This window comes from Corvus kubaryi, unplaced genomic scaffold (assembly GCF_017639235.1).
Source record: "Corvus kubaryi isolate FWS band 111438036 unplaced genomic scaffold, C.kubaryi_AGA036_p1.0 37357, whole genome shotgun sequence".
In the NCBI taxonomy this organism is placed as follows: Eukaryota; Metazoa; Chordata; class Aves; order Passeriformes; family Corvidae; genus Corvus; species Corvus kubaryi.
In genome coordinates this window covers 7,292,058-7,303,629 of record NW_024581117.1, presented here as the reverse complement: position 1 = coordinate 7,303,629, position 11,572 = coordinate 7,292,058, and the positions used below count along the sequence as shown (strand labels likewise).

At 39.4% G+C, this 11,572-nt stretch overlaps 1 protein-coding gene across 5 annotated transcripts in view; it reads left to right on the top strand.

Moving 5' to 3' along the window:
- The first annotated feature begins 655 nt into the window (after nt 1–655).
- VPS13A (vacuolar protein sorting 13 homolog A) overlaps nt 656–11,572 on the top strand; it is a 108,389-nt gene continuing 97,472 nt past the window's right edge. For all 5 annotated transcript variants that reach the window (XR_006016896.1, XM_042033136.1, XM_042033135.1 and 2 more), the window contains exons 1-6: nt 656–820; nt 8,697–8,740; nt 9,224–9,266; nt 10,157–10,252; nt 10,533–10,634; nt 11,310–11,419. Coding sequence is in view for 4 of the 5 variants with exons in the window: in XM_042033136.1 (XP_041889070.1) it covers nt 721–820; nt 8,697–8,740; nt 9,224–9,266; nt 10,157–10,252; nt 10,533–10,634; nt 11,310–11,419 (495 nt within the window). In the remaining variant the exon portion in view is untranslated. The remainder of the gene's footprint in view (nt 821–8,696; nt 8,741–9,223; nt 9,267–10,156; nt 10,253–10,532; nt 10,635–11,309; nt 11,420–11,572) is intronic.

Sequence of the window (11,572 nt, the reverse complement as noted above, 5' to 3'; positions counted from 1 at the left end):
GACAAACTAATCGGTCTAGTGGAGAACAGAGAGATGATTAAGGAACTGACGTATCTCTCTGAAGAAGGAAGGTTGAGGGAGTTGGGCCTGCTCAGCCTCGAGAAGAGTTGACTGGGAGGAGATTTTATCAATGTCCGTGACTATCTGAAGGGAGGGTGTCAGGTAGACGGATCCAGACTCCACTCGGTGGTACCGAGCAATAGCACAAAAGTCAGTGGGCAAAAACGGGCGCACAGGAAGCTCCACCTGAACATGAGGAATAGCTTCCTTACCGTGCAGTGACAGAGCACTGGAACAAGTTGCCCAGAGAGGTTGTAGAGTCTCCCTTACTGGCGATATTCAAGAACAACATGCTCGCAGCCCTGTGCCATGTGCTCTGGGATGACCCGGCTTGAGCAGGGAGGTTGGACCAGGTGATCCCCCGTGATCCCTTCCAACCTGACCCATTCTGTGATAAATCGTACCTTTCCAAGAGCGCATGTACGGAGCGATACTGGGAAGGAAACGCCCAAGGCAGGCGGACCTGCGCAGCCCCCACCGGCTGCCGTAGCCTCAGACAGGCCACGCCTCTTCCCCGCCTCGCCGCGCCCGCAGCCGGACGGGGCGGGACGGGGGCAGCGCTGGGCCGCCCCCGCGGGGTGGGGCGGGGCGGACTGGACCGGCGGGGAGCGGCAGGAGCCGGGCTGGCGGCGCTGCTGCCGGCGGCGGCGGCGGGGCAGGATGGTGTTTGAGTCCTTGGTCGTGGACGTCCTGAACCGTTTCCTTGGCGACTACGTGGTGAACCTGGACAGTTCCCAGCTGAAGCTGGGCATCTGGGGAGGTAGGGGCCTGGGGCGCCGCGGGGGAGCCGCCTGTCTGCCCTCATGTCGCCGCGTGCCTTCCTGCCCGGCCGGGCTCGCACTGCCGCCCGCACAAGGGAGGAGCCCGGGGCGGCGCCCCCTGGGCGCGGTCAGGCCGAGCCGAGCCGGGCCGGGCCGAGCAGAGCCGGGCTGAGCCGAGCCGAGCCGAGCCGCCTGCTCGCCCGACAACTCCACCACCGCTCCGCCTGCCCGGCCGCTTAAAAATAGCCGCGGGGGCGGTCAGGCGGGCGGGTTGGGGAGGTGGTGTCCACGGAGCCGTGGCTGCGGCAGTGGGGGGTGGCGGCGGCGCGGGAGGATCTGCAGAACGGGGGAAAGAGAAACCGGGCGAAGTGCTGGAGGCGCATGGAGGGCCGCTCCTGTTTTGTTTTTCCCTACGGAGCCGTCCGTACTGTCTCGTAGCTGCGGACGGACCTTGGCTGGCCGCGGTGTCTCTGGTGCTCGCGGAAAGTTTGGGAATTGGTGGGCGGGCAGCTTGGAGGCGGGAGTCTGACCTGGCTCTGGGAATGCGAAACTGAACTGGCTTACGGCGTTTTCCACGCCTGGAAGTAAACCGTGCCAAGGATTTTACTGCTCGTGGGAGTGAGTGGCCTCTCTGCGAACAGCAGTGACATCCCGTTTTTTTTTTGGTGCTGTCATCTGTAGGTCTGGAATATTTGTTATTTTTAGCCTTAAAGAACCAGTAGTAGATACTGCCTTAAGTGTTTGCAGAGGTCGTTCCCAGCTGTGCTAGGTGAGGTAAACGGTGGTCCGTAGAATTAAATTAACGTGCTAGTTCTGATGGCAGTAAAGTGTTCTATTTGAATGTGCTCTCCTGAGGTCCCCTTGTAAGGTATGTGCAACAAAACAGCATCAGAGGTCCGTCAGACACAGACCACGAACGGATGTCTGTGCAGTGTCCACTGCTGGCTCGGTTTCGAATGTGCATCCCAGGTGTCTGCAGCATCAGCAAAAGCAAACACAGAGGTTCAAGGTTTTTTTTGCAGGTGCTTTCATGTATTAGTAGGTGTGAAACATCCTCGAGGTATTGCCTACCTGCAGTTCCATTCCTAGGCGCTCATATACATTAACCAGATTTTATAAGCTTCTTCTGGAGCTTGTTACATCGTGGACATTTTTGTTTTCATGCTTGTTTTCCGAAATGGCGTCCTTATTTAGTTGCATCTCTGCAGTAATTTCCCTTCGGTTAGTCAAGGCGTTTATAGCATCTTTGTAAAGTTCAGTCTCTGTAAGGAGTCTTAACACAGCAACAGCACATGTAACTGCTGGAGACAAAGTAGTAGTCCTTGATCTATAGCAGTAAGGCTTAATATCACGTACCTCTTACTGATTAGGTGAGTCTTACTTGGAAGGTTTGACTAATTGCACCTTTCAGCAAAACTGTGTCAGCCTAATTGCTTGATTTATGTCCTGAAGTTCTGAAGTTACCATAGTATCTTCTTTCTGTTCAGTGAAGACAGGCAGAATATTTAATGAAAAATATGAAATGCTGTGTAAATGTTTTGGGCAATGTTTATGCATTACAAAAAAGGTAGAAGTTTCTTTTACCAGCTCGCTACGTTACTGATGGTTAATCATGACAGCTTATGCCTCTGTGAAGCTACTGTTAACGGATTAGATGCATTGTCTCAGTTTAAAAAAACTAAAAAAAAACCCCACCAAACCCAACTGAAAACTAAAAAAAACCCCACCAACTCAGTTTTACTTGGAAGTTTCATATTCAGCTGTCATATTTTTTCATGTCTGTGGAATTTAATTTTCTTTTTTATTATCTCCTCTTCAAGAAGGTCTCATATATTAGAGGTTTTAGTATATTTTTATTTAAATTAAATTTCTCACTTCTCTAGTGTCTATGTATTAGAATAAAATTATTTTTTCTCTTCATAACCTGTCAACTTGTTTGTAGTGAATACTGATGTACAGCCGTAGTGAAGCATCACCTGTAGAGTTTTTTCCCTGGCCTACCACATGATGCTTTTTTTCAATTTAATAAAATTGTGTTTAATCATCTGTGAATCTGCAATATTTCTTTCATTTCAAATATCTCAAAGGACCCAGAAATTGCATTCTTCTATCTAAAAGGCAATGACTGTTAGTAACAACAGCAGTAGAATACTGTTTTTATGTGGAGTGCATCATTGATTAGCAGATCCCTACACTCACAGTATACCTAAAGTGTGGATAATTTTTTTAGCTTGTTAATTACTAAAATTCTGTAACTAAGGTATTAAAATAAAAAAATTACTTTTTTGGCCTTCATATTAAAACTTAATGGTTTTAATGCTTGTCTGCATGCTCTGAAAGCATTTCCATGACAGCTATGTGTTTTCATACAGTGTTTGTGTGTCGTGATTACTAAACTTTACATAAATCATATACTATTGAAAGGAAATTGTCCTAAATCCATCACATGAAAAGAAAAAAAAAAAAAAGGTTGCTTGCTTTTTTTCTTCCTTGTAACAAATCACCACTGCTTTTTGTTTATAGACTGAATATATGTATAAAACCTAATGTTACATAGTTTCAGCTTCTGTAAATGGAGAAATTTCTTAATGAGCTTTAAATGAGCATACTTGATATTAACTTTGGTTGAATAAATGAGAGAATTCATCATGCTGTATTAAAGCTATTCCAGATTCAATCTGTGTAGTAAAGTTGTATGATGATGATACTCCAGAAAATACATGAACATGGTAATAATTACGGAAATGCTTTGATTTTTTTTTTTCTTGTTAAAAACCTCTCAGATTGAAAGGTAAAAATGTAGACTGTCTCAGTATTGAAGAAGGACGTAATATCTGAAAACACTTGTGGCTGAGAATGTTGCAAAAACTGAAAGACCTGAAATATAAAAGGCAGTGCAGAAAATTGAAGGTAGCTCAACCTACACAGGTAAAAAAGGTAATTTGAACATGTAAAGCTAATACTGGCAAAGGCAAGGCTCAGAAAAGAGGGTAACGGGACAAAATCACATGCATAAGGAACTCCATTAATATGAAGCAGGGTAAAAGACTAGTGTGTTAGGCAGCCATGAGAGAAAGCTATTGGATGGCTGATGCTGGGAAGGACAGTGTTTTTTAACTTCTTTTTGTTCGGTGTTTACTAAGAAAGATCGTTTCAATGGGCTGTGTTAACAAGTGTGCAAGTACTTGGCTTAGATAAACAGGTTAGATAAGTATTTAGGTGAGTTAGATATTTTTGAATGCTCTAGACCTGGTCAAGTTAAAATACCTGGAAAGATGCTTGCAGCAATGTGAGACATACGCAGTTATCTTTGACATGAGGTGAAGTGCCAGTGAGGTTTCCAGACAGTGTTGAGAGACCAAACAGTTGTTTTATTATACAGTTCATGATGCCATTATTTTCTTTTGACTATGTCTAAATAACCTTTCAGTGTCGTGGTCAGACCCTCTGTACTGCCCTTTAAAAAGCTTAATTCTCAGTTGATTTGGCACACTTGCTTATTACATAATGTCTCAAGCATGTCTTACTTAACACAACTTATTACTTGAATAGCTGGTAACTCTTTTTTGGGCAGCTGTGTGAGTAAGATGATATAGGCAGATAATTGGCATGTTTGTGAGCACAAAAACACTTTTTTTTTTTTTTTTTTTTTGCTACAACTATTACTATAGTGAAAGGCAACTACTTTTGCATGCCTTGCCTTGTCTAGGTATAGCAGGTGCAACCTCCTGCTCTCCCCTTACATAATAGTAATTTGAATTCACTTGAGGGATACATACTGTCTAGTAGTTTTTGTTGTCTTTCATGACCTGTTTTAAAATAGATGTCAATAGAGGAGGTATTTGGCAGACACTGATCCTCAAAGACTTACAGCTTGTCTTTAGAGGGTGTGCTTAAACAGAAATAATTAACGGCCCAAAAACAAGTGGAACATGACTAGCAAAGGCAGCTGTTTGTATAAAGTGATCAGGGGGGTTCACAAGCTGACAATGCTGTTGGAAAAAAGCAGAAATTTTGTTAAAATATGTGAACAGGAGTGTTGTGTACCGATCAGATACTAGCTAAGGTATTTGTGCTTTCTGATCTTTCCTCTCTCTCTGCTTTCCTTCCCCTTCCCCTTTATTTACAAGACAGCAGAGAGTGATTAATTAGGTAAAATCTGCAGGATTTTTATGTAGATTAATTTTCTCCCCTCCCTTTAACTTCTGTTTATAACCATAACAAAATTTCAGTTAGGCCTCTTTGGTGAAATAGTTTACCAGATCTCTTTTTGCAAGCTGAATCCTTGGTAGTAGATGTTGGTTCTTGAACTCAAATTCATGAAGTTATTTTGAGTATCTAAAATTAAAACTATAAACCTATTCTAGAATTTTGAAAACTTTTTAATTTTGTTGAATTATTCACATTGTCCAGAGATCAGTAAATCTAAAAATTTGCTTTATAATGCAGTCTAAATAAATCCTAGACTTTGCGATAGATATTTGAAACTGTTCCGGCTTTTATTATTGTTTCGGCTGGTAGCCTGCATGTTTAACTCTAGTTGTTTATACAACTCCAACTACTTGTACATACAGTTTCTGAGGTTGCTTAGTTGGGTAATTTTTAATCATGCATTGGATGCATTTCTGTCATCAAAACATCCAGTTGCTCCCAACAGGGGAACACCACCCCTGCCAAAAAAATCCCCAACAAACCATCAGCAAAACTAACAATCAAATCCTGATGTATTTCCTGATTTTTGTAATTAATATCTACTGTCAGTACTCCAAGACTAATTCACTAGCTGTGTTACATCCTGTAACTAGGGTTTGTTCCCTGATTTTCCTGCTTCTGTTTGTGGGGGCTTTTGGGTTTTTGCCTCCCATCCCCAACAGAATGGTCAAGATTCAGTGTAGTTGCACTTAGATCTACATTTCATTGCAAGGGAAATGACTACATATGGTAGAGACTAAATTTTGGTAGTGAAAGAGAGTACTGGCATGGTCAATATTTACTCAGTCTCTGTGCTAACCCATGAGTCTCTCAGGCTCTCTCTCATGTGTTGGAACAAGAAAGATCTCATCAATACACAAAACCTAGTGCCTCCTTAGTAGTCTGTTGTGTGCTTTAATAGGCCATTCACTGTGGTTGTGACCCTCAACTGAGGTTTCTGTAAGTAAATTGTTGTATTTTAGTAAATGTGTCTCAGTAATTATATACTAAAATTCAGCTACCTGGAGTTCTACTAATGTGTATTTCTGCTAGTGATTCTTAACTAAAACATTAAAATTTTTAATTGTAAAATCATAAGTAAAAGCAGTGAAGAATGATGTACCCCACTTCCAAATCCTAGCATTTAATGTAGAAATTTCGAAGTCTTCCTGTTTGAAACATTATTCATTCCATGTTTATTGTCTGCTATTATGATGTGCTCAGGTAAAATGAGGAAGAGTTCTGCCTTCACAAAGTATTGTTTGTAAATGCTGAAGATAATCCTTACTCACTTTGCAGTACTTTGTTTTTGGAAGCATCTGGGCTGCCAAATTATTGTAGCTTGAGTTATAGTGCCTCTGCAGAACTGTGGCATGTGTCAGACCCTTGCTAAATGAGAGGCAATGTTTACTTAGCCATCAGTGAAAATGAAGAAATTCAACCCAGTTAAACTGCTTCATGTGTCATGGAGTCTTACAGTTTCCTTATGAATGTTTTTAACGTGGCTCAACTGGCCTGCAGAAATTGCATGTTGTGCCTGGTAACTTGATTACAAACCTGGACCTTTGCTCTGGATACCATTAGAGTTACTTGCCATGAATACAATTACAGTTAGTGATATCTTCTTGAAGAAGCAAACGGGACATGTTTTAGTGTTAAAATGGTCTCTGCAGAGTAAGCTTTATCAGGGAATAAATTTAGAATGGAATTGAACCAATGGTATATAAAACTGTCACCTTGTTATTGCCCACAAAGACTATGTAGTTCTAGTTCCTAGAGTAGTTACAGACTACTTCTGGGAATGCTTTCTTTGCTTTTTTTTTTTTTTTCCTTTTCTGTTGTTTCTGGCAATGTGTATGTATTTTAAGGCTTAAAAGCATCATCATCAGCTATCATAAAACATCCTTCTGCATGTAGCATTTCTCTGGAGAGGCTGATGTTAGCATATGTCACATGTATAGACTTCTACTGGAAAGTGATTATGAATTGTTGCAATGAATAAATTAAAACGTTTATAACTTCATAGTATTTTGTGAGTGCTACAAGATGGATGGATTAGTTTACCTGATCAGCTCTTCCATATCAGTTCAACAATTTGAGCCAATTCTTCTAATCTATGCATTTTTGAGATTTGAGTCCAATTTCCCAAAATTGGTGGTACTTTGAACAGTTGTTTATCGCCATTAGCACTATATAACTGCAAGATTATTCTTCCAATTGGAACTCCCATTTCCCCATACATTTTGCTATTTCTAACATGCATACCAAAAGAAAAGCGTTTTTGAGTCTATCAAATCTTCATTTGCAACCTCAAGTTGTATTCCTTTCCAGGCCTGTAATCTGCTTCTGGTTTCTGGAATCTCATTTATGCCCCTGCTCAGCTGTATCAGGTGTCTGTTCCATGTGCATGTGTTAATGCTATACAAGTAATTTGAAAGTAACCATCACAGAAGCTTCATTCTTGTAGATTTTGCAGAAGACATTGCTTTGGACTATGTGCATGTTTTAAGTTATGAGTTTTCTGGTCCCAGTATTCCTTTTGTTATGGCAAGTGTTTGATGTGAAGTATATTGTAAAACTGATCTTGCAATTTGAATTTTGTTTAAGGACAGAAATTCAGTATACTGAATTTCTGTCCTTAAAAAATTAGATTACTGAAATGCTTCCTGTGAATTTTTGTGAGGCTATAAATAAAACTGGCAAGAGTAAGATCTTTTGAGGGCTAAAATTTAACTCTCATTTACTGTTCATAGATTTCTACAAGCATAGGAAACAGATGGTTGAGGAAAAAGAAGCTAACTTTTGGTTTCAAAATGGGTCCTTACAAAATTGAGACAGTGATTTCCAGCATTTTTACTTTGAGTAATTTTAGGTTATTTTTCATGGACATGCAAGCTTCATGTGACAATCTCAGATATTATTTTGTAGCATGATTAATCATCTTTCATAGTCTTAATCATCTTTCAGGGATATTTGACGTGTAGGATGTGGATCTGTTTCATGGTAAAGATTTTAGGAAATGTGGTGGTAAATCTTGGATAAGGGATAGGATAAAAAAGAGAAAGACACACAGAGGTTAAAGTGCGGTACAGAGAAAGAAAGGAAGAAAGATTGGCAGTCCTGGCTCCAGCCTCAATGCAGCTGGGGTGTCCAGGGTCCTGGGGCACATGTGTGCCTGGGTTTGATGAGGGTGCCTTTACACAGTTAAGTTTTCTGTGCCATGGAGCTGAGTTGCTTGTTTACTATGCAAATGGGTTCTCATGTGCAGTTCCTTCTTCCAGACCTTTCTGGAAATGGGTCAGAGGGCTTTGGGGGTCTCTCGTGGTTTCGATCCCTCCATACTGGGTTTACCTTAGGTTGACAGTCCATGCCTGCTTCTTGACCTCATTGCTTTGCATGTGCTCTACTTCAGGAGCCAGAGCATAGACCTTTGTCTGAGAGGAGTTCTGGCTTATGTCTGTATGGCCCCCACTTCCTGCCACATCCCGTTCTTTCTCATGGCATGTTTTAGCAACAATTCTTGGTTGACTCCAGTGCTATCTTCCATTGGTGTTTGAGACATACACATTAGTCCCCTTATCTTCTAGGCTTCTGTAACCCACTGATTTAGACTGTAGGACTTACAGTGTATACCAGTCCTACTTTACTTATTCCAGTTTTACTTGTTGGCTTCTTTTTTTTTAGGAGCTGTAGCACTGAAGAATCTGGAAATAAAAGAAAATGCACTGGTAAGCTAGTGAAAATAACAATAATACTTGCAAAAATGATTCCTGAACTATGTTTAATGTGCATTTTTTAGTTCTTATTTTAGGATACACTTTCTTTTAAGTGGAAGCTTACTGATTTGCTTTCTTTGTACCCATGTAGATTATCTGATTAATTTGAGATTAAATTTAAAGGGGAAAGTGTATGCATTTTTTTTTCCCCTTAACAGAACTTTCCGAAATTGCTAAAAGAATGTGTTTAGGTCAAAATCGGTACTGAAAGCCCTTTTTATTTTATAGCTCATGAAGCTAGGACTTTGTTTTTGGAAATGTATTTAGCCTAACATGGCTTAACAGTATAAATTGGTAACCAAATGCTTGCTTATTCATTATATTGAATTTTTTTTTTTAGTGGTTTGTTAAAATTATTGTAATATCTTTTCCTGCATTGGAACATTTCACAAGTTGCTGAATTGAGCTTAAATTTTCTGAACCTCTTTCTTTCAGAGTCAGTTGGATGTGCCATTTAAAGTTAAAGCAGGACATATTAGTAAGTTGCATTTTATCTTGTACACATGCAGGAATTTCTAAACATATTACCTTCCCTTGCAAGTAACTTTAGGCATCCTAAGCAAGAAATTTCCGTATGTTCATTGATTTGTATACTTTGTACACTCTGAAGTTTGTCTCTTCTGAAAGAAACTTTCTGGAGAAGCTCCTTTTGATAAAGTATCCTCGAGTCTTGTTTAATCACCTCAATGAGAAAAGAGCCCAACACAGCAAAGATGAGCAATTGGTCAGGACTGGATCTCAGTCCTTGTCCTGACAAGACTCCATAACTGATTTTTACCTTTCACTTGCCTTTTCATCTCCTTCCTTGTTTTCTTGTTGCATGTTGATTGTCTTGTAAAAGTTAGTGGTTTCTTAAAGTAAACTGAGTCTAAAGCCATTATGTGTCCTTTAAATCTACCTTGGAGTAATGTATTTTCTGTGATTGATTTAATATTTTATTAAAATTGGCACTTGGGTGAAGAAGAAGAGACCTCATGTAACTTCATGATCCCTGAGTTCACAAAACATAATATTTAGCTGACGGATGATGTATGAGCTGCCCATGTGGTTTTCTTGTTTCTGAGAGTGCTGCAGTGGATTTTCAAGGAGGGAGACATTGCTGTTGAGAAGGAAGAATGTAATTCAAGGGTTTTAAGGAAAGACAAGGAAAGACTTGATAGTTCTCCTCATGGAAAAACTTCTCATGTTGCTTGTGTGTTGTGTATGAATATACAACCCAAAGGACTTTTGCCTCAGATACACTGGGGTATTTTCTATCCAATATAATGATTTTTAAGAGATTTTGTGTCTAATATCAATTAACTTTGCATTTCTTTTCCAGTCAACTATTTAACTGCATACCTCAACCTTTTTCTTCTGTGTTTGCAGGTCAACTTAACCTACAGATTCCATGGCAAAACCTTTATACTCAACCTGTTGAGGCAGTCCTTGATGGAGTTTATTTGCTTATTGTGCCCATAGCCAGTAAGTTAATGTACAGGAAGAAGTGACTGTAGATTGGTGGGATTTCAGAAGTATCTGGAGTGGGTTGATACTGTTTTCATGACCTTTATTCCTAGTAGATACTCTAAGCAATTACAATTAAATAATGGAGTGGAAGTCTTTCAGTAATTTACATTTCATCACCTAATCTTTTTGCTGTTTTGTAACTGTTACAAAAAATGCAGAAATTACACCTTTTGAAACAGTATCTTTAAAAAAAGTATTTTTTTTGTTACTATATCTTTTTACATTATGTGTTTAGGCATAAAATATGATGCTGAAAAAGAAGCCAGGCAACTCTTAGAAGCAAGACAAAGGGAATTGCAGAGGATAGAAGAAGCAAAGCAGAAGATAGCTGACCAAGGTAAGAGTGGGAAAAGCTAATGAAAGTGGTGCTGCTTCTTTCTTTATTTTAATCCAGAAAGACACAGACTTTGTCAAAGTGTTCTAGATTCTTGTTTTTTCCTTATTGCTTAAAAACCTATTAGTTATGGTTTTTTAGGTATAATGGCCATTGCAGAAGCAGCATTCTGAAAACAAAAAGGGTTGAGCATTGACATGATCTGATATAAATTGGGCTTTTGAGATATTACTTTTGTATCATGTCGCCTGACATTTTCTTTCCTCTTTCGTAAGAAATAATTTAACTTTGTTTCCCATATCAAAGCATTTTTACAAATACAGCTTTTTAAAGGTCTTCTTCAACCTGTTCTTCGATACATGCAACTTCTTATCTTTAAATTCAACTTCCAGTACTTCCAAGAAATATGTATTGGCCACCTTGAATATTGGTGTGTGCTGGTCATACTTCTGAACTACCTGCTTCTTCACTCAGCAGGTGGTAAAGCTAGGAAACCTTCTGGTCTGAGAATATAAATGATGTAGATTACACAGAACAAACATGTTTTTGTACAACTGGAGTACAATGTAATAGAGAATTAAAATGCTTATCATGCTAAATTTGTTATGTTAATGTTTTGTCTAATTTTAAAAATACTGAAATGTAAACAAAGCACTAAATTATTTTCCTTTTACATAGATAAAGTAAAAGAAGAGAAACAAGACACTTTTGTAGAAAAGCTAGTTACTCAGGTCATCAAAAATCTTCAGCTGAAAATTTCCAACATCCATATTCGCTATGAAGATGATGTAAGTATTTTTGTATATCACAGCATAGGGGATTGCTCACTGTAACATGAAATTGGGAACCTGTCTTGATTTCTTCCAGTTGCTTTTCATGCTGAGACAGTACTAGCAAAGCTGTGGAATTTTCTTAGTCTTATTAAAAAAAAATAGAAAATA